The 23,048-nt window shown below is 43.8% G+C and overlaps 1 protein-coding gene and 1 long non-coding RNA gene across 2 annotated transcripts; one reads left to right on the top strand and one right to left on the bottom strand.

The window, feature by feature from the left end:
* Positions 1–397: 397 nt before the first annotated feature.
* Positions 398–5,717, bottom strand: LOC134298261 (uncharacterized). Its single transcript, XR_010005236.1, has 2 exons — positions 2,599–5,717; positions 398–823 (listed from the first exon to the last, which is right to left on the bottom strand). It is a non-coding gene; the product is annotated as an uncharacterized LOC134298261 (long non-coding RNA).
* A 61-nt stretch (positions 5,718–5,778) lies between these two features.
* Positions 5,779–21,565, top strand: LOC100567096 (transmembrane protein 121). The gene is made up of 2 exons (XM_008119648.3): positions 5,779–6,087; positions 17,829–21,565. The coding sequence occupies exon 2, from the start codon at positions 18,547–18,549 to the stop codon at positions 19,483–19,485; it is 939 nt and encodes a 312-aa protein (XP_008117855.1). The 5' UTR covers positions 5,779–6,087; positions 17,829–18,546; the 3' UTR covers positions 19,486–21,565.
* The last annotated feature ends 1,483 nt before the right edge of the window (positions 21,566–23,048 follow it).

Genomic DNA, 23,048 nt, shown 5'->3' with positions numbered 1-23,048 from the left:
CATTTATCCGATGTATTTTTACAACATTTAGCTAATTTTTGAGGAGTGATGTAGCATTAGTACATCATTTTATACTAATTTTCTTTTAGGTCATATGCATAAGTGGATTTAATTTTATGGCTCCAAATTTAAAATTAATCCAAAATTAAGAGGAAAGGTCCTCTTAATGGAAAGCTGTGCCAACCCTCCACCCCCAAGCTCCTGTCCTGCCATTCATAAACAGTGCAATTTTATGCTCCTACATAGAAGTAAGTCCTATTGAGTTCAGTGGGACTTACTCCCAGGAAAGATGGCAGAGGATTACAATCTTAATGAAGAATAAATTCCTTTAGCCTCAGCAGTAAATAGATCCAAAGAAACATAGGAACAAGCTGTTATTTTTGATGGACTGAGAATGATAGGTTTACAATTTTGCTGTTACATTTTGTGTGATTTTCCTACTCTACTGGATCCAAGAAAACCTTTTCCTAATACAGTGGAGTGTGAATATGAAGCAGAAATTCAATTACCCACCAAGGAGCGGGCAGGGGATTGATGCCCAGTACGCCCCACTACAATTGCAACAAAACAAAGACACACAAACCAGGTTGAAGGCAACAGGAATATAAATTGATTTACTTTCAAGCCTGAAAAGACATCTTGTACAAAGTATCTACCCAAAAGGTACTGGACATAACCAAGCAGTACAGTGAAAGACATTTTATTCCCTTTGACAGCCATTCAAAGTTCCTGCACTCTCCCTTTTTTGGCCATAAATTGGCCTAGCTTCAATCCAGGTCCTCATTGGCTGGAGAATCCTCATGACGTCAGGCGTATATGGAGTCTTCTCCATGGCAGGAAAGAACAAAAAAAGTTGTCATTAGTAGGCTTGGAGCCAGAATCATTTGGAAAGATCAGCCCGGAAAGATGGAAGGCAGGCAAACATTTGGTGAATCAGTATTAAACAGTTCCTGATGGGATTATTAACCAAGTTCTGTTTGTATAAAGGGTGAACCTCAGAACACAACAGGGCTGTTATGCAGATATGATTAATTCAATGAAAAACATACAGATTTTATCTATTTGTTGTTGGAGTCTGGCAGCATCTCATCTCCTGATTCCCTCAGGAGATTGACGTTTCTGTTCACAGGATTTCGATTTTCTGGCCAATGTGTTGTCGAAGGCTTTCATGGATGGAATCACAGGATTGTTGTGTGTTTTTTGGGCTGTATGGCCATGTTCCAGAAGTATTATCTCCTGACGTTTCACCCACGTCAGGAGAGAATACTTCTGGAACATGGCCATACAGCCCGAAAAACACGCAACAACCCTTTCTGGCCAACATTGTTGCGTCTCCCTGATGGATTCCTTTCTCAGTAGGTAAGCATCCGGCAAAGCCCCTCAGGTGCACACACAAGTAGGATATTTCGTTTATCACAACCCTGTGATCCCGGCCATGAAAGCCTTCAACAACATATTTCGTTTAAGTTTTTCTTATATGCATTAGACTACATATATACAAATATACTTCCCCACTCAAGTGCATCCAAGGCCCCATCTACACTCCCCTATATCCCAGGATCTGATCCCAGGTTATCTGCTTTAAACTAGATTATATGAGTTTCTACTGTTAAATAATCTGGGATAAAGAGATTATCTGGTATCAGATCCTGTGATATAGGGCAGTGTGGAAGGGGCCTTTGCTATGTTTAACACAAAAACACATATGTATGGGTGTCAAAAAGCATTATACCCATGTGCATAATACATATTATATTTTAAGAGAAACCAGAGATCTATTGTTCTGAAGCATGGAATGAAATCCTTTTTGTCAGGGGATTTGGGGATAGGCTTTTGTGGGCTTCACTTCTCCTCAGATATTAGTCTGGTAAAAGGTTAAAGAATTCGCTCTAGAATGAAGTCTGTTGAGGATCATCAGAAAGGTGATGCTTCAGCATTGCGAAACTTGATATAATTTAAAAATAGAATTCATATTTCGGTTTTGAAATTTTGTATTGAGTTCATCTTTTGAGAGGAGGGGTTGGTTTTTCAGCAACAGATACATGGGCCTCAGGGCACTGGGTCTTCTCTATCAAGAGGGCCATTAACTTGCAATTGCTGCAAATATAGCCGTCCACATCTTTGGGCAAGAACATGAACATTTCACAGCTGTTGCAGGTGACTGCATGAGCCCCCTTATCTTCTGTTTTTAGCAGTCTTAAGAAGGGAATGACAAAGCTCTCGGCCTCCTGCTCAATCTCCCCCACTAAACAGCCAAGCAAAGCTGTTTACTTTGCTTGTTTGCCTTGCTCCTGTAGGACCAGCTCCAGGAACTGGAATGTAGTTATAAAGGAAGCGAGTGGCTGTTTCAGCCAGAGAGTTTCTCTGATACCTTTGACCAAACTATAATGTTGAGGATTGTATGGGATGCAGCCATAGCAATTAAAGTGAAATCATAACACTGTAGCTGTGCAGTGTGAAAGGGCCCAAAGACTAATATGGAATAGACTCTCCCCTTGACAAAAGTACAAGAAAGAAATTTCCGTACGTTTTGTGTGAGAGAAAGAAAGACAGTATTGACCCTAGCTTTCTATAAGAACATTCAATTTATTCCCTTACCTTTCAGACATTTGCTTCATGTTAATTATATAGTTAATGAGAAATATACCAAAAATAATATGGTCATGCAGCAAATGTATAGGCTGTCAGCTTGGAGAAAAGGAGGCTGAGAGGAGACATGATAGCCATGTATTCCTTAAATTCACTGTAGCTCTTGCAGAAATGCTTTCTTGGGTGTCAGTTATTTTTCCAAGTTTTATATTGTCAGTGGATTCAAAGAAGATTCCCTTGTAAAGTATCCTTCTGAGTTACACCCATTCAACCAACTTTGAATGTCCCTGATCTGGCACAAGGTCTCAAGAAGGCCCTGAAATCATTATGCAAAGGTTCTTCACAGGTAATGGGTCCTGAATCATTACTCCCTCTTAAAACCAGTTCTTGTCAGTCACATAGGACAATAATTTCCACAATTGGCAGAAGTTTCTTTCTGTTTTCTTCTACTTTCTTATCATTTCCTTTATCATGATGACAGGTTACATCAAGACATCTTCCACTGTGAATTAGCAAGAAGTTTTCAGCCAAGCAGAAGTTGTTCCGATGGTATTTTATTTTTTGGTATCTATTGAAGACTTCTATTACATTTTTCCATCGCACAAATGGTTTAGCCACCAATGTACTAAGCTTCTGATGAGCACCTTTATTCCCAACGTCTCCTCCAAACACCACACTGTGCTGACAGATTGCACCTTGTACATGCAATGTGTAGGCCAACCAGGAAAATCTGCTGAACCATTTGGGTTGAAATCTGAGATGCGTCTCTTATACACAAGAAATATATATCCTGGCAATGGAGTCTGTGGATAGTGCACTAACTGAGCTTTCACTTGGTAATCAGAAACAGTCTTGTTCATATAAAGTCCAAGGTCTAACAATGACACAGTTTCTTCTCTTTGCTCCTGTTCCATGGTTTCTTTGGCAGTGCTTGGATTAGATGAACCAGTGGGAGACACCTCAGAAAACATCTAAAATATGGCTTTAGGGACAGGCTTTTGGTCAATAATGGGAGAAGAGCAATAATAAACTAATTTAATGATGATGCAGACTGGCCTTGGAATATGACTTGGATTATGTGATTTTAATTCTTATTTTAATGCTATGTTTTAATTGGTTGGTTTTTAATGTTTTGTTTATCCTTTGATGTATGTATACATGCAGCATTGAAATGTTGCCTTTGTAAGGACACCTTGAGTCTCCTTTGGGGTTGAGGAAAGCAGGATACATGTATGGAAAATAATAATAATACCTGTGACAAAGTACTAGTGGGATCAGAAGCCTGAAAAGATTACAGAAAATGAACATGTCAAACAACTCTCAGGCTTCCAAATTCAGACTAAAATAGTTTTGGAACACAATACTTCTGACCTTGGGAAACCGCTGAGCTGCTGAACTTGCCATTGAAAGGTTGGTGGTTCGAATCCAGGGAGCAGTGTGAGCTCCTGCTGTTAGCCCCAGCTTCTACCAACCTAGAAGTTTGAAAACATGCAAATGTTAATAGATTGATAGGTACTGTTTTGGCAGGAAGGTAATAGCGGTCCATGTAGTCATGCCGGCCACATGACCTTGGAGGAGTCTACGTACAACGCCGGCTCTTTGGCTTAGAACCACTGGGGATGGGATGAGCACCAACCTCCAGAGTTGGACACAACGAGACTTAATGTTAGGGACAACCTTTACCTTTAACCTACTCCTAACCTCACGATTGTGTTAAAAAACAAAGTATGGATAATTGATGTTGCAGTCCCAGGCAACAGCAGGATTGACGAGAAGCAACTGGAAAAGCTGACACGATATGAGGATTTAAAGATCAAACTGCAAAGATTCTGGCACAAGCCAGTAATGGTGGTCCCAGTGGTGATCGGCACACTGGATGCAGTGCCTAAAGACCTTGGCCTTTACTTAAACTCAATCGGCACTGACAAAATTACCATCTGTCAGCTGCAAAAGGCCACCTTGATCAGATCTGCATGCATTATTGGCTGATACATCACACAGTTCTAGACACTTGGGAAGTGTCCGCTGTGTGACCCAATAGAACAGCCAGCAGAGTGATCTTGTTTGCTGTATACTCATCTTGTTGTGTATCTAATAATAATAATCATAATAATAAGAAGAAGATAAAGGTTTTCCCCTGACATTAAGTCTAGTCGTGTCCAACTCTGGGGGCTGTTAGCTCCAGCTTCTTACAACCTAGCAGTTCGAAAACTTGCCAATGTGAGTAGATCAATAGTTACCGCTCCAGCTGGAAGGTAACGACGTTCCATGCAGTCATGCCGGCCACATGACCTTGGATGTGTCTACGGACAACGCCGGCTCTTCGGCTTAGAAATGGAGATGAGCACCAACCCCCAGAGTCGGTCATGATTGGACTTAACGTCAGGGTAAACCTTTACCTTTACCTTAGGTTGGCAGAAGCTGGGGCTAACAGCGGGAGCTTGCCCTGCTCCCCAGATTCGAACTGCCAGCTTTTCAATCAGCAAATTCAGAATCTCAGCGGTTTAACGCGCTGCGCCATTGGGGCTCCTAATAATAATAATAAATAAATAAATAGGACTACACTGCCTGCCCACTCACTGTGGGCTCTCTCGTTATGTCTGGAATTGCTCCTTCAAATTTAGAATGGCACCACATAAGCCAAATCCATGCAGGAAGATGGAGAAATCCCCCTGACTGGAGGGCCCCCTGCTCAAGCACACCTCAGCATAGTGGTTTGTGTGTGTGTGTGTGTGTGTCAGGAGCAACCAGAGTTGCTTCTGGAGTGAGAGAATTGGCCGCCTGCAAGGACGTTCCCCAGGGGACGCCCGGATGTTTTGATGTTTTACCATCCTTGTGGGAGGCTTCTCTCATCTTCCCGCATGGCGCTAGAGCTGATAGAGGGAGCTCATCCGCGGTCTCCCCGGGTGGGATTCGAACCTGGCAGCCTTCAGGTCAGCAACCCAACCTTCAAGTCACAAGGCTTTTATCCCCTAGGCCATCGGAGGCTCAGCACAGTGCTGAATCGGGCGCTGCTCCTTTGCCTCCCCCCCCTCCCTCCCCCCCCGGCGCGCGGCTCTCCCCGGGGACCAGCAGCTGGAGAGCTCCCACGGGCATCCATCCGAGGCCGGCTCCTCCCGCGCGCGGCCAATCAGAGAGGGCGCGAGATGCTTGCCGCGGAGGCTCCGGAGTGATGCGCCCCCGCCCCTCGGCTCCCGTCATCCCTCTCTGCTCAGCCCCCCTCCCTCCCCCCTCCCCAAGCCCACCTGCGCGCGCTCCCGACGCCGCCTCCCCCTCCCCTCCCTCCCCCGCTTCCTCGGCGGCGGGAAATCCCGCGCTCGCCCTGCTTGGTCCTGGTGGCGGCGGAGAAGGAAGGAGAAGGCGGCGAGGGGAGGAGGAAGAGGAGGAGGAGGGGGAAGAGCCCCCCCCCCCCGCTTCCTCCGAATGGAGAGGGGGAGAAGGGCTTCCTCCTCCCCAATTCGCCTCTGAAGCCGGGAAGGCTGCTGCTGGTGCTGCCAGGTAAGGGGCCCACTGCGGCGTCCTCAATCTCAGTGCTGAGGGGTGGCGGGCGGTGATTGGGCAGCAGGTGACGGGGCTGGGAGCCTTCTCAAGGTGTGGGGCGGCGGGAGGGTGATGCCCGGGGCTTGGCCCTCTTTCTCCTGTGAGGACAGGGCCTGCTACTCGCCCACCTCCCAGCTCCCACGCTTCTGGGGATTGCGCTGCTTTCTTCCCGAAGCTGAGTGAGCAGCTTCCTTGGCGCCTTCCCTCCAGGCAGGCCTCCAAGGCCCATCCTCGCTGCGAGCAGGGATGAGGCAGCAGCTGACCCAAGCATAGAGAGGCCCCTGCCCTCACACCATGGGCCTGGTAATAAAGATAATAAAATCACAGAATTGGAAGAGATCTCTTGGACCATCCAGTCCAACCTGCTGCCAAGAAGCAGGAAAATCGCATTCAGAGCACCACCGACAGATGGCCATCCAGCCTCTGCTTAAAAGCCTCCAAAGAAGGAGCCTCCATCACACTCTGGGGCAGGGAGTTCCACTGCTGAACAGCTCTCACAGTGAGGAAGTTGTTTATTTATTTATTTAAAACATTTATATTCCACCCTTCTCTCCCCGAAGGGGACTCAGGGTGGAGCACAACATATATACAGCAAGCATTCCATGCCGGGACATAAAATGATTATAAATATAAGGTAACTAGCTGTGCCCGGCCACGCGTTGCTGTGGCATTGTCTGGTGGTGTTGATGAGAAATTGTTGAGGTAGTGGTGGTATTGAATGTCTATTGTATGGTTGTCTTTATGTTTAGTATGCACACTGAAGTGGATTATATGGCAGTGTGGAGTCAAGATAATCCAGTTCAAAGCAGATAATATAAGATTATAAATGGGTTATATAGCTGTGTGGAAGAGCCTTGAGTCTACGCTGCCATATAATCCAGTGCAAATTAGATAATCTGTGGAAGAGGCCTAAGTGAGGCCTAACTGTGCCTGTCCCCTGGGCTGAGTGGGTTGCTAGGAGACTAAGTAGGCAGAGCTTAGCCTTCAAACTGGCAGCAATTGGATAAAAACTATTATTCCTCTCCCTCCAATTAGGACTTTTTCTTTTCTTTTTGTTGTATCAACCTAGAGCCATGAATGATGGGTTGTGTTGTCAAATTTCGAGGTTGGGGGGCCTGTAGATTTGTTGTTTTGTCCGCTGCCCTGATGCCATCACTCTTTTATATATATAGAAGGTTTCCCCTGACATTAAATCCAGTCATGTCTGACTCTGGGGGTTGGTGCTCATCTCCATTTCTAAGCCTAAGAGCCGGCGTTGTCCGTAGACACCTCCAAGGTCATGTGGCTGGCATGACTGCATGGAGCGCCGTTACCTTCCTGCCGGAGCGGAACCTATTGATCTACTCACATTGGCATGTTTTCAAACTGCTAGGTTGGCAGGAGCTGGAGCTAACAGTGGCTGCTCACGCCACTCCCGGGGTTTGAACCTGGGACAAATGCAAATTCGGTATGCAATTCAGCAGCTCAGTGCTTTAACACACTTCGTCAATGGGGCTCCTTATGTCAATTATAAATATACATGAACATTTAAACATTAAACTCAGTTATTTCTACTTTAAAATCAGCTGTTTGAACCAATTTAGGACACTATGCTGACTCTGGTCAGTGGGGTAGGTTTCCTATTATTGCTTCATTGCACTGCCCCAATGATCTTGGTCCCACAGCCAGGTCTTTACAATCTTTCTAAAGGACAGCAGGGAAAGGGCTGATCTAATCTCACCAGGGAGGGAGTTCCATAGCCGAGGGGCAATCACCAAGAAGGCCCTGTCTCTCATCCCTTCCAATTGCACCTGTGACGATGACGGGACTGAGAGCATAAGTTCTTCCGAGTGTTCAAATGGAATCTCCTTCTCTATAGTTTGAAGCCATTGTTTTGTGTCCTAGTTTCCAGGGCAGCAGAAAACAAGCTTGCTCCCTCCTCCCAGCATGCCTTCTTACGATTATTTTATTTCTTACCTGCCTCTCCCATGGTTCGAGGCAGGTCACAGCACAGTTATAAACACAAAAATACTGTAAAAATGCTCCAAACACACTTTCCATTCAATTTATGATCTCGGACTCATTGCTGAGTCTGGAACACCAGGTTTCAGCGGTGGCTAGGGTGGCTTTCACTCAATTAAAACTTGTGCACCAATTGCGCCCGTACCATGAGAAGCCAGACTTGGCCCCGGTGGTTCACGTTCTTGTTACATCTCGAATAGATTACTGCAACACACTCTATGTGGGGTTGCCTTTGAAGACTGTTCAGAAGTTTCAAATGGTCCAAGGGACAGCAGCCAGATTCCTCACGGTAGCAGTGTACTGGGAGCACACAACCCCCTGTTACATCAGCTCCACTGGCTGCCAATTTGCTGCCAAGCACAATTCAAAGTGCTGGCTTTAGCCTATAAAGCCCTAAACAGTTCCGGCTCAGTTTACCTGTCTGAACGGATCTCCCGCTGAAACATCATGGAGGTTAAGATCTTCTGGGGAGGGCCTGCTCTTGGTCCTGCCTGCATCGCAAGTGCAGTTGATGGGGACGAGAGACAGGACCTTCTCAGTGGTGGCTCCTTGGCTCTGGAACTTTCTCCCCAGTGAGATTAGATCAGTGCCCTCCCTGCTGGCCTTCAGAAAGAAAACAAAGAAATAGTTATGGGACCAAGCTTTTGGCCAATGCAGTGCAAGAAATAAATAGGGAAAATGTGCAATTGACAATTGGAACGGCCCTAGTCTACGATTTTGGATCATGTGATTTCAATGATTGTACTAGGTGTTTTAATTCTATCTTTTAGTGTCTAAATGTTGTTTATATTTTATGTTTTAATGGTTCTATTGCTTTAATGCATAGTTATACGTTTATTGTTTAGATATATGATTTGCTTTACATGTATGTTTGGCATTGAATTTTGCCATTATTATGTTGTAAACCACTTCAAGTCCCCCCAGGGATGAGAAAAGTGGTATATTAATATAGTAAACAAATTCCCTAAAATATACAGATCAAAGCATTTCTGTAAAACACTCACAAATCACACAGGACAGATGGCCAAACACAGGACATGAGTTTAAAAGATTGGCTGGGTTGGCTTTTAAGTTCTGACAGTTGACATAGCTGTCAGAGCTCTACTGGCAGGTTGTTCCACAGTCAAGGGGCAGCCGGTGAAAAGGTCCTCTAGGTGACTGTCGACAGTCCAGTTCTGGCAGCCTGGAGCAGACGCTCCTCAGAAGACCAAAGTGTGCAAAGTGGATTGTATAGGAGAAGGTGATTTGTTAGGTAGCTTGGACCCAAACCATGTAGGGCTTTAAAGGTTGAAACCAAGACATTATACTTTGCCTACAAACTAATTGGCAGCCAGTAGAGCAGTGGTTCTCAACCTGTGGGTCCCCAGATGTTTTGGCCTTCAACTCCCAGAAATCCTAACAGCTGGTAAACTGGCTGGGATTTCTGGGAGTTGTAAGCTGAAACACCTGGAGACCCACAGGTTGAGAACCACTACAATAGATTGACTTTAGGACAGGTATGATATGCTCACTCCTGGATGTTCCCGTAAGCTATCTGTCTGCCATATTTTGAACCAGCTGGAGTTTTCGAACTTGGTACAAATGTAGCCCAATGTAGAGCGCATTGCAGAAATCCAACCTTGAGGTTACCAGTACATGCACTACCATCTTAAGATCCTCCAAATCTAGGAAGGGGTGCAGTTCATATATCAACCGAAGCTGATAGTTAGCACTCCTGACTGTTACATCTTCCTGAAATGACATTTGGAGAGACGGATCCAGGAGCACTCCCAAGCTGTGGACACAGTCTCAGGAGGAGTGTAAGCCCATCCAGGACTAGTTGACACACCTCCATCTGCAAATTAGGACCCTTGATGGTAAGCCATGTAGAAGGAGGGGAAGGGGAAGCCATGCTCTGCCTTCTCTGTCTCTTTGGCCAGTGCCAATGTAGCCCATTATCCCCTGCTGCCCCTAATAAGCCAGGGACACTGGAAGAGAGGCACATACAGAATACCCAAGTTCTTGGACTTCTGTTCTCATCATAGGCAATCACCCTATGGCTGTCTTCCAAAGGTAGTCTTGCCACTTCATCACACAGACAAAATTGCCCACCCTATGACAGTTTCACCTTGCTTCATGGACAGAGCCCGATGGATCCCATCAGATGACATAGATCTACTTCTGGTGGGGCTCCGTCTTCTGGTAGGACACTTCAGCATCTTTTCAAGCACGGAGAGGCATGGAGTTTGTCACATGTTCCAGGATTGAAAAGAGGAAGAAATGTCCTGAAAGGAAGGAACTCTGAACACGGGCCAACAATCGTGTTCAGCGCTTCTACCTCTTATCACACTCTACTCCCATGTTTACAACTGAAAAACAAGTGTGATGGGAACCATCACAGTTTTTTGTCCTGTTTCATTGCCCAATCATCAGCCATGGTTTTAACCTGGATCACTGTCTCTTGTATCCTATGGGATTTGATGCAGAACCATAGGATCCCATGGAAAGCAATGGTTTTAGCCTGGATGACTCTTGCATCATATGGGCTTTGATGCAGAACCATAGGATCCCATGGAAAGAAGTTGTTTTAAACTGCCATCAGTATCTTTTAATCTAAGGGGCTTTGGGCAGGGCAGGGGATCTCTTGGTTTTTGGATACTCTTGTTTCTCCTGATTAAAAACAAAAAGTAATACTGACCTTGTGATGAATGTAAAATGAATATATTGCCAGCTCTTAAGTTTCCACACGTGAGTGTGTGTGCAGTGGGGAGGCAGAATGTGAAACAGGACTGCTGACAATATAAGAGGGGCGGTTCTCTACTCTTAAAAAGACAGTCACCCATGATTTCCCCTCTCAATGTGATGAGGTGGTTAGAATAACGGAATCCATATCCACTGTCCATGGACCGATCCTTGATGGGGAGCTAGGGATTTCCGGATTTCACAATCCTGTCACCCTCACCAATTGCCATGGGGCTTTTGTTGACTTCGATTTGATTGGAGGACACCAGTGCATTAATATATGGGGATCAGTGCATAGCAACCAACACGAAATCTTCACAAAAAGAGGTTCTCATCCAATGGCATAGATACCACTGTCATGATTGATGGCCTTTCATCTATTGCAGCCTTCGTCCACCTTCACAACCGTGTTACCATCCACCTGTTCTGTTGTTGAGGACTTTCTTGGTTTGTCCCACTTAATACACAAGACATGATGTAACTACCCATCTATCTATCTAGTGAAAGTGGATGAGTGGGAAGTGGCAGAAGTAGCTGTTGATTTTTTTTTTCATGTCAGGAGCAACCTGAGTCGCTTCTGGTGTGAGAGAATTGGCCATCTGCAAGGACGTTACCCAGGGGACGCCCGGATGTTTTGATGTTTTTACCATCCTTGTGGAGACTTCTCTCATGTCCCCACATGGAGTTGGAGCTGATAGAGGGAGCTCATATGCGTTCTCCCCAGGTGGGATTCGAACCAGGCAGCCTTCAGGTCAGCAACCCAACCTTCACGTTACAAGGCTTTACCCCATTACGCCACCAGGGGCTAGTAGGCTGTTAGGAATTGTGGAAGTTGAAGACCAAAACACCTGGAGGGCTCAAGTTTGCCCATGCCTGCTGTACACAGTTTAAAACATCCTGCCCACCCTTCTGTATTGAGGCCGAGCATCCTGAGGATGAAGCACTTAATTCATGATAGGCCCTTCTGAAGCAGCAGGACCTTAGTTTCTGCCCCACTCTTGGCACTGATTCTGGTTGTTCCCTTCCTTGTCTGATTTTTTTCAGTGCCACAATAAGAAGTATAATTGAAGTGTGCCCTGTATGCACAGTGCTTCTTCCTCTTCCCCCATTTGTCACAACCCACTCACAAATGATACAAGAAGGCAGTGTCTAGGGAATCAGTGCTCATTTAGCCATACAGAAGTGTTCAGATTTGAAAACTGAGACGTTTTCTCCTTTATAGCTGGCTCTGTTCCTGAAGTCATATTTATTTTAAAATTTTATTAGGTTGTGTTTGTTCGGCTATGATTGCCTTGAGTCCCTATGGGGAGAAAGGCAAGACAGAAATAAAGATCATGATGGTGATGGTGGTGATGATGATAAAGAAGATAGATAGCATCTGCCAGTGAAATTGAATAGGATTAAATTTTAGACTGTGTCCTTTCCTAGTGAAAGGGATATATGCGGGTTGGCAAGAAGAAACTTCAGACCCAAGCAACGATAACCCTAGTTTAATGCTGAATGTGTGTGGACAGATGTTGCTCAGGACTGGTGGCTCTGCTCTTGGCTGTGGAGAAAGCCAGAAAACAGGGCTAAAGGTCTTTCAAAAGGAGGTGCGGGATGTTGGCACCTAGTTGACTAAAAGACAAAGAGACCAAGAATTGAAAGTAGTGAAAGAAAAAGGCCCCTACTCTCCTCAAGGGCCCTTTGACACTGTGATTTCACTTTACTTATCATGGCAACATCCAGAGGAATCCTGGGACTGGCAGTCTAGATAGAGGCATTTAGGATTATCCCAAGAGATTCTCTAGTGCCTTACCAAGTTACAAACCCCAAGACAACATAGGATGCAGCCACAGCAGTTAGACTTATACTGCAATAATGATATAGTGTGAAAATATCTCAGCTCTGAAACAGGGACAAAGACCCATCTTTCCTTCACCTCTGCTCTCTTTGTGCAGTGATTTGCATCATCTCATCACTTAGGAGAAAATCTCATCTTGATAAAGTAGTTCTCGCAAGCCTCTTATTCCTGACACGTGGACCTAGCATTTGGAGGGAGACTGAGGATTGCTGAGTACTGTTATCTTTCCAAGGTGCTTTCCAATGTGCTACTTGTGTCAAGTCTTGTTCTTAGGAAAAGGTAGCATGCTACTCTTGATCCTTATACTAAGGAAAAGCAAAGAGTGAAGAAATATGTTCTCTTTAATTTGAGAGTCATAATTGCAAAACCAATCCAACCTGCTTGACATCTGATTTAGCTAAACTGACTGGGGTCTGGGAGGTCAACTGGGAGAGAAAAGAAAGCTAGTTCCCTTCACACTTAATCCATGTCATTGTGTAGGTGTCACAGACTATATATAATCCAGGTGTGATTCATAGGCTGCCAATTCATCAACCATCACATTTCTAGAAAATACAGCTCTCCAGGCCTCACTTAATAACAGCAGATCCTCTGCTATGTGCAGTGGTATTGGCAGTCTGCAAAGCACTACTGTATTTCAATTCTTCCTGGAGACAGCTGAAGCTACCCTTATATTATATATAATGAATAGCCAGTGATGGTCCAGCAAGTGATTCAGTAGGGCTGTAATGCCCAGGTATTTTCCTCTACTCTGAGTAACTCCAGATGATTCCAGACAGTGGTAAAGTCTGCTTTGACTTGGTTTCAAAAAAACCCAGGTCGGGGTGGACTATAGTTCGCACACCATCAAAAAAGTCCACTTTTTGCAATTTGTACTGTATGCATATAAATACTCTTATGCATCCCACTACACAAAACAAAATGTAAGGTAGCTTGTGGGTTTCTGGTGCCACAACAGGCAGTCCCCAAGTTATGATCGAGATAGGTTCTATAAGTTTGTTCTTAAGTTGAATTTGTTTGTAATTCAGAGCAGGTACATTTTTTGTGTAACTCCAGCCAATATTAGCTTTGGGTAGCATAGGGAAGAGTTAACACCCCTGTGGTGTTTGTTTTGCTGTCTGTGCCCCTGTTCAAAAGATTTCCCCTTGCTTTCTGCCCCTGTGATAATTAGATTTTGACAAATTTGGCTTGTTGTGGGAACAGGATTGGCGAGAAAGCTTCAGTGGAGATGCCTTTCCCCCGTGATAACTCTTCTAAGAGTGAAATTCCCTTCTGAGGGGTAGATTTCTCTCACTTCCTGTTGCCTCGTCCCCGTTCTTAGCTATGAGTTATTTATAAGTCGGATGTTTATAACTCAGGGATTGCCCGTACTTGACACACATAGATAAAATATCATTTCAGTATTCTTTTATTACTTTATATATAATTTGTATAAACTTTAAACTGCTTGATTATCAATATTACAATGATAACATTTATGATATGGGGCTCAGAAAATAATATGTTGCCCATAATGTGTTACCTGTATTGCAATGAGAATATAATGATGTTCCTTTTTCTGAAGCTATATAACTGCTGGTAACATGTGTGGTCTTTGCTTGGGGGGGATTTTGTGGGAGTTTTGGCAGTTTTCGGTTTTTAAACATTTTAAAATAATAAAAAAGTAACTGATACATATGGCTTTTGAAAACTGATACTAACAAGTTAAAATATTGTTCCAAAACTGGTAGTGCTTGCTGTGACTACATCAAGTAATATTACAATGCAATGCATGCGCCAGCTAGCTGCCAAGCCAGAAATGACTTGTACCTTTTTAATTACTTTGAGGTTATTCTGGTAGAATTCAAATACTTTTTTTTTACTTACCTGAAGATGCTTATACTAGATCAGATCACATGTTCATCTATATTGGGATTGTCTATACTGACAGTCAGGAGTTTTCCTAAAACCAACTTGGCAATGCCAGGGATTGAAGTGGAAACCCTTTGCATACAAAAAGATCTACAATTACCATATTCCACTGATTCTAATATGCATCCCCCCCAAAAAAAAATTGAGGTTCAAAAAAGGGGGTACATCTTAGAATTGCTGGTAGGTTTTTATAGCACCCCCTTTTTTGAACCTCAGGTTTTTTTGGGGGGGGATGCATATTAGAATCAGTGGAATATGGTAATTGTAGATCTTCTTGTATGCAAAGGATTTCCACTTCAATCCCTAGCATTGCCAAGTAGGTTTTAGGAAAGCTCCTGACTGTCAGTATAGACAACCCCAATCAAAGCAAAGGCTTTGATTGTATAGATCTTGAAAATGTATGGATTACTCTTAAAGAAATGGATGTGCCACAACATTTGTGTTGTCATCATCATGGGCGATAAGTTGTAGTTGAGTATGATTGTCTCCCAGAGGCAGAGTCTTGAAAGGCAATGCTGATGGAATCTTTCCAGAAGTCAAGAGTGACGTTGCTAGATGTTTTGTAGCATACAATAGAGTTGGAAAGACAGTAGCTTTATAAATAAGCATCTTGATATCCCTACGAATGTCCCAATCCTCATTACGATTCAATGTGTTGAAGGCCTTTGCAAAGTTCATGAATTCCATGTACAAAAGTTGATTTTTCTCCCTGCATTTTTCTTGGAGTTATTGTGTAGTGAAAATCATATCCACTGTTCCTCTGGAAGGACAGAGCCATTTCGGGATTCAGGGAGGATATCTTCTGAAAAAGGTAGAAGGCGGTTTGCAAGGATTTTTCTGGCAGAGGTTAAAAGGGAGATGCTTTGATAGTTTCCATAGCAACATATTTCCTGAATATTTTAAAATCAAACTCCTTAACAGCAGTGTGATGGAGCCATAGGTAAGGATCCTGGACGTTTTGGTGAGATGGATGTCATACTCCTTAGTCCCCTGATGCCTTTGAGTACTTGGAGGTGAAATGTTTATTTTAGCAATTATGTGTTGTCATGAAGGAAGATCCGCACTTTCCCAGGTATGGAGGGTGTGTAAACTGACTCGGGATCCCAAGGGTCAATCCCCACAGTCATCCCACCTCTTCAGGCTCCGTTAGCCCAGGGGGCAGGATGACACTGCCACTCCCTCCCTTTAACATAAAATCTACCGTTGAGGCCTGCAAATGGAGGCAGACCCTGTCACATAAAAAATGATGTGCAAGGAGAGAGGAGAGCCAAAGATAGGTTTTATGCTAAAATGGGGGTGGGGGCTGGCAGGTTGGCGGCGATAACCCCAGGTCAATCTTTGATCGACCCAGGAGGATATCTGGCCATCATCCTGCTGAAATGGTGGGATTTGGGACTGCTATTTGTCCACAAACCTGATAGGAACTGGCATTTTAAATGGTGGGTCCGTAAGTGACTGTGAAGACCTTTTCTGGATCCACATGGTATTTCACACTGGGGACATAGATATCCAAATGGCAGGCAGTCACCACTAGGGTTTGCTTGATGCACCTTCCTCTTGGCACATTTCTCTTTTTCTCCCTGTATGCATGCCTCTTCAAAATCAGTAGCACCATTGGCACCAGCTGACCTCCAGTTCCAACACTCAAGTGCCATGGCTTCCCAATTCTCAATGTTTATAACACATTTCTAAAGTTAGCTTTAAGACCATCTTTAAAGGTCTTTTGTTGTCCACTGACATTCCATTTTCCATTCTTGAGTTGGGAATAACATAACTGCTTGGGAGACGGTGATCAGGCATTCAAACAATGTGGCCAGGCCAGCGAAGTTGATGGCGGAGAATTGACACTTCAGTGCTGGTAATCGTTGCTTCTTCCAGAACACTGATACAGTATTTGTTTGTCTACCTTGCAGGATTTTTGAAGGCAATGTTGATGGAATCTTTCCAGAAATCGAGAGTGACTTTTGTAGATGATCCATGTTTCACAGACATACAATAGAGTTGGAAGGACAATCGCTTTATAAACAAGCATCTTAGTGTCCCTATGAATGTCCTAATCCTCAAACACTATGCTTCAGGGTTGTTGTATGTTTTCCGGGCTGTATGGCCATGTTCTAGAAGTATTCTCTCCTGACATTTCGCCCACATCTATGGCAGGCATCCTCAGAGGTTGTGAGGTATGGAGAAACTAAGCAAGAAAGGTTTATATATATCTGTGGGAAGTCCAGGGTGAGGGAAGAACTCTTGTCAGTTGGAGGCCTTCGACAACACTCTATGCTTCATTTGAAAAAATACTGCAATTGCAAATCTCAGATAGTGTTTTATTACAGCATCGATATCAACTTTTTTTTGAAGAGGTGACTGCCTAGGTACCAGACATGATCAACATTTTCTAGCATTACACCATTATATGGTATTGCTGGCATTACAGAGAGATTGGTTTGTGTCTGCTGGTAGAGCACTTTGGTTTTGTTGATGCTAAATGAATGACCATGCTAACAATTGCTGATTGAACAAACATATGATTTGCCTCCTGACACTCGGCAAGGAAGGTCTGTGAGCATGAGCTGGGTGCGTAAACTGATTCTGGAAAGGGAAACAGAAGATATTTCAATATTTGAGGAAATAAGAGTAAAGACAGAATGCTGATTCTATGGCCTTTCATGCCATTTGGAATCTAATTACTAGTTTGAAGTTGTCATAGGTGCTTTTATGCATAACAGATTTTTTTCCCAGCATTAAAATCAAGCTATTATCACCACCCTGCTGATTTCCTAATCTGAAGTAATCCCTTAATCAGGATGGCCAGATATAAAATACTTAAACTGTTATTTCCTCATTGTATTTGGTCCCAAGTTCATAACATAATGGAGAATAGTATCTGCGATACTTAGCTGAAGCAGAAATTCTATATCTATGTAGCTTAATGCAGGTCAGTGGAGAATGCAGTTTCAGTAGGTCACAAGAATTGGGGTGGCAATGGATCTTTGGGTGCAAATGAACAAAACAAACTAATGCAGTGTGCATGATGTGTACTGTGGGCAGGGAAGTATAGATCTCCACATTTCTGAAATTTTTTGCTAAATTGAGTAGGCAAATGTTGCATTGTGAGGAGCCAGTTCATAACCCTGTTGTGTGGAAGCCACTTTCATCCTTAGAGGTAATGTTCTTGACATATAAAGCAAAAACTTTCCTTACATGCCTATTCTTTCCTCTTTTCCAGATCAGAGTAGATGTCCCTTGCAAAGAGATGCTGGATCAGAACGTTCTCATGGAAATGCAGGCCTCATTCACCATGGATACTGCTCCAGATAGGAGAAACAGGGAGCCACGAGAAAAAGAACACCCTGGGAAGATGTCAGTCCTGCTTCCAGCTGACTTAACCATTTGGGGAGCAAAACATTATGATATGTTATTCTGCTGTCACCCTGATATGGCTGCCTGATAATTTGTCTAATTGATGTGAGTCTGCATGAGTTTTTGCCAGAAAGCCTATAAGAAAGATTACCTGCCATTCTGTGAAGGATGTTCCTATCACACAAGAAGAAGATAAATAGAAACACAGAGAGAATTTTACCTGAAAGAAAGAAACACAAAAGTTTTTTTCAAAAGTACTTTCATAGGTGTTAAGAATAAGTTTGAACAAATGGCAATTCCCCAGTGGTGCAGCTGAGAATGCATTTGAGGGTTTTACGCATGTGAGCCTTGCTCCGTATATAGCAACATCTTCTGGATTTATCATTATGCCAGGTCTATTCTACTGCAGAGCTGCTGGAACCTGAGGAGGCCACATGAAATATCTTGCTCATCTGTCACAACTTTATTTTGTGAGAACTACTGAGGCCTATTGGATAGGATGCTGTCCCTGATGAATGTAGGCTTCCACTTGTAGCAACAAAAGGAAGCCAGAAGGAGAGTGTGGGTGGTTCCATCATCTCACCATGGTGCTTCCACCTCCAGACAAGCGTCATGTGTGTCTCACCACTATTGTTATCATGACGAGCATGGCCTTCATGGATGCTTATCTGGTGGAGCAGAACCAAGGTCCCCGTAAGATTGGTGTTTGCATCATTGTCTTGGTGGGAGACATCTGTTTTCTGATTGTGCTGCGCTATGTAGCTGTCTGGGTGGGGGCTGAGGTGAAGACAGCCAAGCGTGGCTATGCTATGATTCTTTGGTTCCTCTACATCTTTGTGCTGGAAATAAAACTGTATTTTATATTCCAGAACTACAAGGCTGATAAGAGAAACCTAGACACAGTGGCTAGGAAGGCACTGACCTTGCTTCTCTCAATCTGTGTTCCTGGGCTGTATTTGGTGCTCGTGGCTTTGGATAGCATGGAATACATACGCACCTTCCGGAAGAAAGAGGATTTGAGGGGGCGTCTTTTCTGGGTGGCTTTAGACCTCCTGGATATTTTAGACATTCAGGCCAATCTGTGGGAGCCACACAAGACTGGTCTGCCAATCTGGGCAGAAGGGCTCATGTTCTTCTACTGTTACATTCTGCTCCTGATCCTGCCTTGTGTTTCCCTCAGTGAGATTAGCATGCAGGGGGAACACATTGCTCCACAGAAAATGATGCTCTACCCTGTCTTGAGCCTAGTGACCATCAACATTGTCACCATATTCATTCGGGCCGTTAACATGGTTCTTTTCCAAGATAGCAGGGTCTCCACCATTTTTATTGGCAAGAACATAATTGCCATTGCCACCAAGGCCTGCACTTTCCTTGAGTACAAGAAGCAGGTGAAGGAATTTCCACAAAATGCAATTGCACTTGAGCTGCAGCAGAACTCAGTGTCTCACAACCAGACTGTCCATAGTAACCAAGGCATTTCTCATGAGCAATCCCCCACCAGGGAGATCTTGAACACATGATGAGGCTCCTTGGACATCAGCACTTGCTCATGTTTTCCTAGGGGCAGGGGAGGAAGAGAGGGACTTGCTCTCATCCCAGCATGGAGAGCTGCCCCGGCACAAGATATGGATCAAATGAGAGAACATCCTCTGCATCTCAGGTATTTCTAAGGGGCCCTCTGGAAAGAAAACAAAGCCAAATGAACCTTCCATGGAGAACAAGCCCCAGCATCTGATATTTTCTATCTGTTTGTTACCTGTGCTTTAACATGTCAGGAATGAAGATTTTTGTTCTCATGGCCTGATTTTTAAGAAGAGGGTGGGAAGGGGTGGGAAAACCAGGACTGGAACTTGGACCAGTGTACTTGTAAACATTGGTGTCTTATTTAGTATGTTTGTGCTTACAGTTTAATTCCCCCTCCAAGAAGCCGCCCACTGAATCACTACTGGGAACTCCAGTTGGATTTGGACAATTTTATAATATTTATCTAATGACTCATTTTATTGCTCTGTTACATCTGCGTTTGGAAAGTGGGAACATTCTTGTACTCACTCAAGAAATGTGAAAGAGTGTGGTTGGGAAAATGGGCCAAAATGTGACACAGCTTCAATGAGTACAGTACTATTTGACAAAAGCCATTCTGATGCTTTATCAAATTATTCAGCACAAGATTTCTGGTTTTATTTTTTAAAAGTATTCCTTTTTCCACTCTCTCTTACACTCTCCCTGACCACCCCTCAGGGAAAGCCTTAGGTTGTTTGTCAGGGTTTACCAGGTAGTTGGGCAGAGTTGCTGACCAGTGAAAGTTGCAGCCCTCAGGATCATGCAGATTTGCTTTAATTCCAGCAGGAGCTGATTTTCTAATGAGTTTGGGGGTTTTAAAAAATAAATGATACAACCTTTCTCTAAAATATGGCAGGACTTGGAGCTAATCACTTCATCTGGGTGCTATAGGATCTGCTGGAGAAGAGAAATGGGCAGCAGGAGCCTGATAAAAATGTACAGAAAATAAAACTGACTCCCAAGCAGCATGGTAGGCTGGTGACTGCTTCCTTCTTGGAATCATCTCCCATAAACGCTCCCCACTCTTGTCCTTTCATACCCCCAAAATCTTTCCAGCCACAATACCCCTTGCTGTACTGAAGCCTTACCGCGTTTTGCATCCAGCCACATTGCTTCCATCATATGAATGTGCCTCCTTTTCTTCTTAGGGAGAGAAGACCTAGTGATGCTTAGGCTGTGAACTGCATGAAATAAGGGATCCAGTGTGGAAATTTGCTATCATATCCCAGGGGTCAGGCTACAAGTTGTGTTTGAATTTTAATTAGATTTTACTATTAGTTTTTAATATTTAGTCTCAGCATCAGAAAATAAAATTCAAACATGTTTTGAGCAAGTTCTGAAATACCAGTCAGAAGAGGCAAGGCTTGATGTTCCATGAGCCCATGAGGGAAACAGAGAACACAGGCATTTTCCCTATATGATGCCATGTATTTTTATATACTTCTGTCTCTGCAGGTGATGACCAGTTGTTGTATAATTCATTATTCTTTAAAGCTGAAGAAAATATGGCATCCTGAGGTTCAGTGTCAGAGTAAAGGTCCTATCTTACTGCTAGATGAAATATTCACAAAATAATGTTTAGTAGTGGGAAAATAGGAAAATATTGAAATGAAGAGTGAGCACAAGAGGCGAAGAGATGGCACATTCTGGGAAATGCAGATGATGCTCAGGGCCAGTCCACAGCAGTCTTGCTCGGTTAGAGGCCAGAGAGTTAGGCATTCACACACACACACACACCACACACTACCACCACTTATGGTTTCTTCCTTCAGTACTTACGACTTCTACACATTCACTATTCTGACCCTACGAGTAGAGGATTCCAGTATTATCAGGCTCCTGCCATCTCTGTAGACTAATTATATGGAAATGCCAGGGCCTCTTCTGGTTCAGAGGGAGGCATTCTTGGGCTGTCACATGCCTGTAAAGTGACACAGCTCACTCCAGGGGGATGTTTGGTCATTGCACAGGGCTTTTAATTTTTATTTTGTTTGGAGACAGTTCAGTTTTTATGTAATAAAGGCTTCTGGACACCTATGAAGCAGTTTGTCTTGCTCTCTGTGTGTTTCCTTGTTTTCCCTTTTCCATTCTTGACTGCCCTTCTTCAGAAGTCTCCATGGCATTTGTGAATAACAGTAGAGGGAGCCATTGGTATAAACCCTTAAAAGGACCATAGTGAAATCTTGTTCTCCTCCTAACCTTTCTCAAGAGGAGAAACACTGAATAAAGACAAGAAAGATCCATATACCAAATCTCTCCAGCAGAGGTTTAACATAAAAACCATTTTATCCTCTTGCACTCCTATTTACTCCTTATGGATAGAGCCATGGGGTATACAACCAGCATAGAGTTAAACCATTGCAAAATTATTAGAATGCATTCAGAATGTGTCCTTGCTGTTTCCTTTCCCTGAATAATGGAAGATCAGAGCAAAAATAATATTTCAGTAGGGACTCAACGATGCCCAGGATTAAGATTCTATAATGCTATCTATTAGAAATAGTCTTTGTTTGGTTTTGGGTTGCATCATAATCTATCATTGTCCCCAAATGTCACCAGTAGTTAGGGTTATGTGCCACGTTTGGACCAGATCTATCATTGGTTTCAGAATGCTCTTTGATTGTGAGTGAACTATAATTTTCATCATCCAGGGTTCACTGCCCCTAACCCACCAATATATAAAGGTGGTCATGATGGGCATGTGTGCCTGGTTTGTTCCAGATCCATTGTTGGTGGAGTTCACATTGGTCTCTGGATGTGGGTGAACTACAATTCCCACCATCCAGAGTCACCCCCCCCCCCCAAATAAAACTTGCCAGTATGTAAAGTTGGTCATGGTGGGTCTATGTGCAAGGTTTGGTCCAGATCCACCCTTGGAAGGGTTTACTGTGCTGTTCGCATATGGGTGAACTATAACTCTTATTATTCTCAGTCATTGCCCCCCAAAATCGGTCCTTAAAAGTGGTCGTAAGGGCTTCTGGGTGCCAAGTTTGGTCCAGATTTTCTGGTGGCTAGAGTTAGAAGGCTCTCTGGATGTGGGAGCCTATTTTGGAAATTACATACAAATATAACCACATACATACATACATATTTTCACTTTAATTATATACTAGCTTAGGTACCCAGCAATGCTCAGGTTAGAGATTTTGTAGTGCCATTTATTAGAAACTAGCTTGGGGACCCGGCGGTGCCTGGGTTATTTGAAAAAGGCATGATTTGTCTTTGATTGTTAGGTATTCTCAGTTTGGAGCTGGTGAACTACAATTCCCAGAAACGTGGGTCAATCCTCCCCAAACCCTGCCAGTATTCAAAGTTGGCCATTTTGGGTCTGTGTACCAAGTGTGGTCCAGATCCATCGTTGGCTGGGTTCAGTGCTCTTTGGATGTAGGTGAACTACAACTCCCAGAATCAAGGCCCATTCCCACAAACCCCTGCAGTATGTTCAGTTGGTTATGAGGCTTCTCTGTGCGAAGTTTGGTCCCGGTCCATTGTCAGTGGGGGTCGCTGTTTCTCTGGATGC

Source organism: Anolis carolinensis, chromosome 4 (genome assembly GCF_035594765.1).
Source record: "Anolis carolinensis isolate JA03-04 chromosome 4, rAnoCar3.1.pri, whole genome shotgun sequence".
Taxonomy (NCBI): domain Eukaryota; kingdom Metazoa; phylum Chordata; class Lepidosauria; order Squamata; family Dactyloidae; genus Anolis; species Anolis carolinensis.
The sequence above is the reverse complement of the archived record's forward strand: the minus strand, read 5'-3'. Positions and strand labels throughout refer to the sequence as shown.

Excerpts from the sequence above, each read along its gene's own strand:
- LOC100567096 (XM_008119648.3), top strand. The coding sequence starts at position 18,547 with ATGGTGCTTCCACCTCCAGACAAGCGTCATGTGTGTCTCACCACTATT.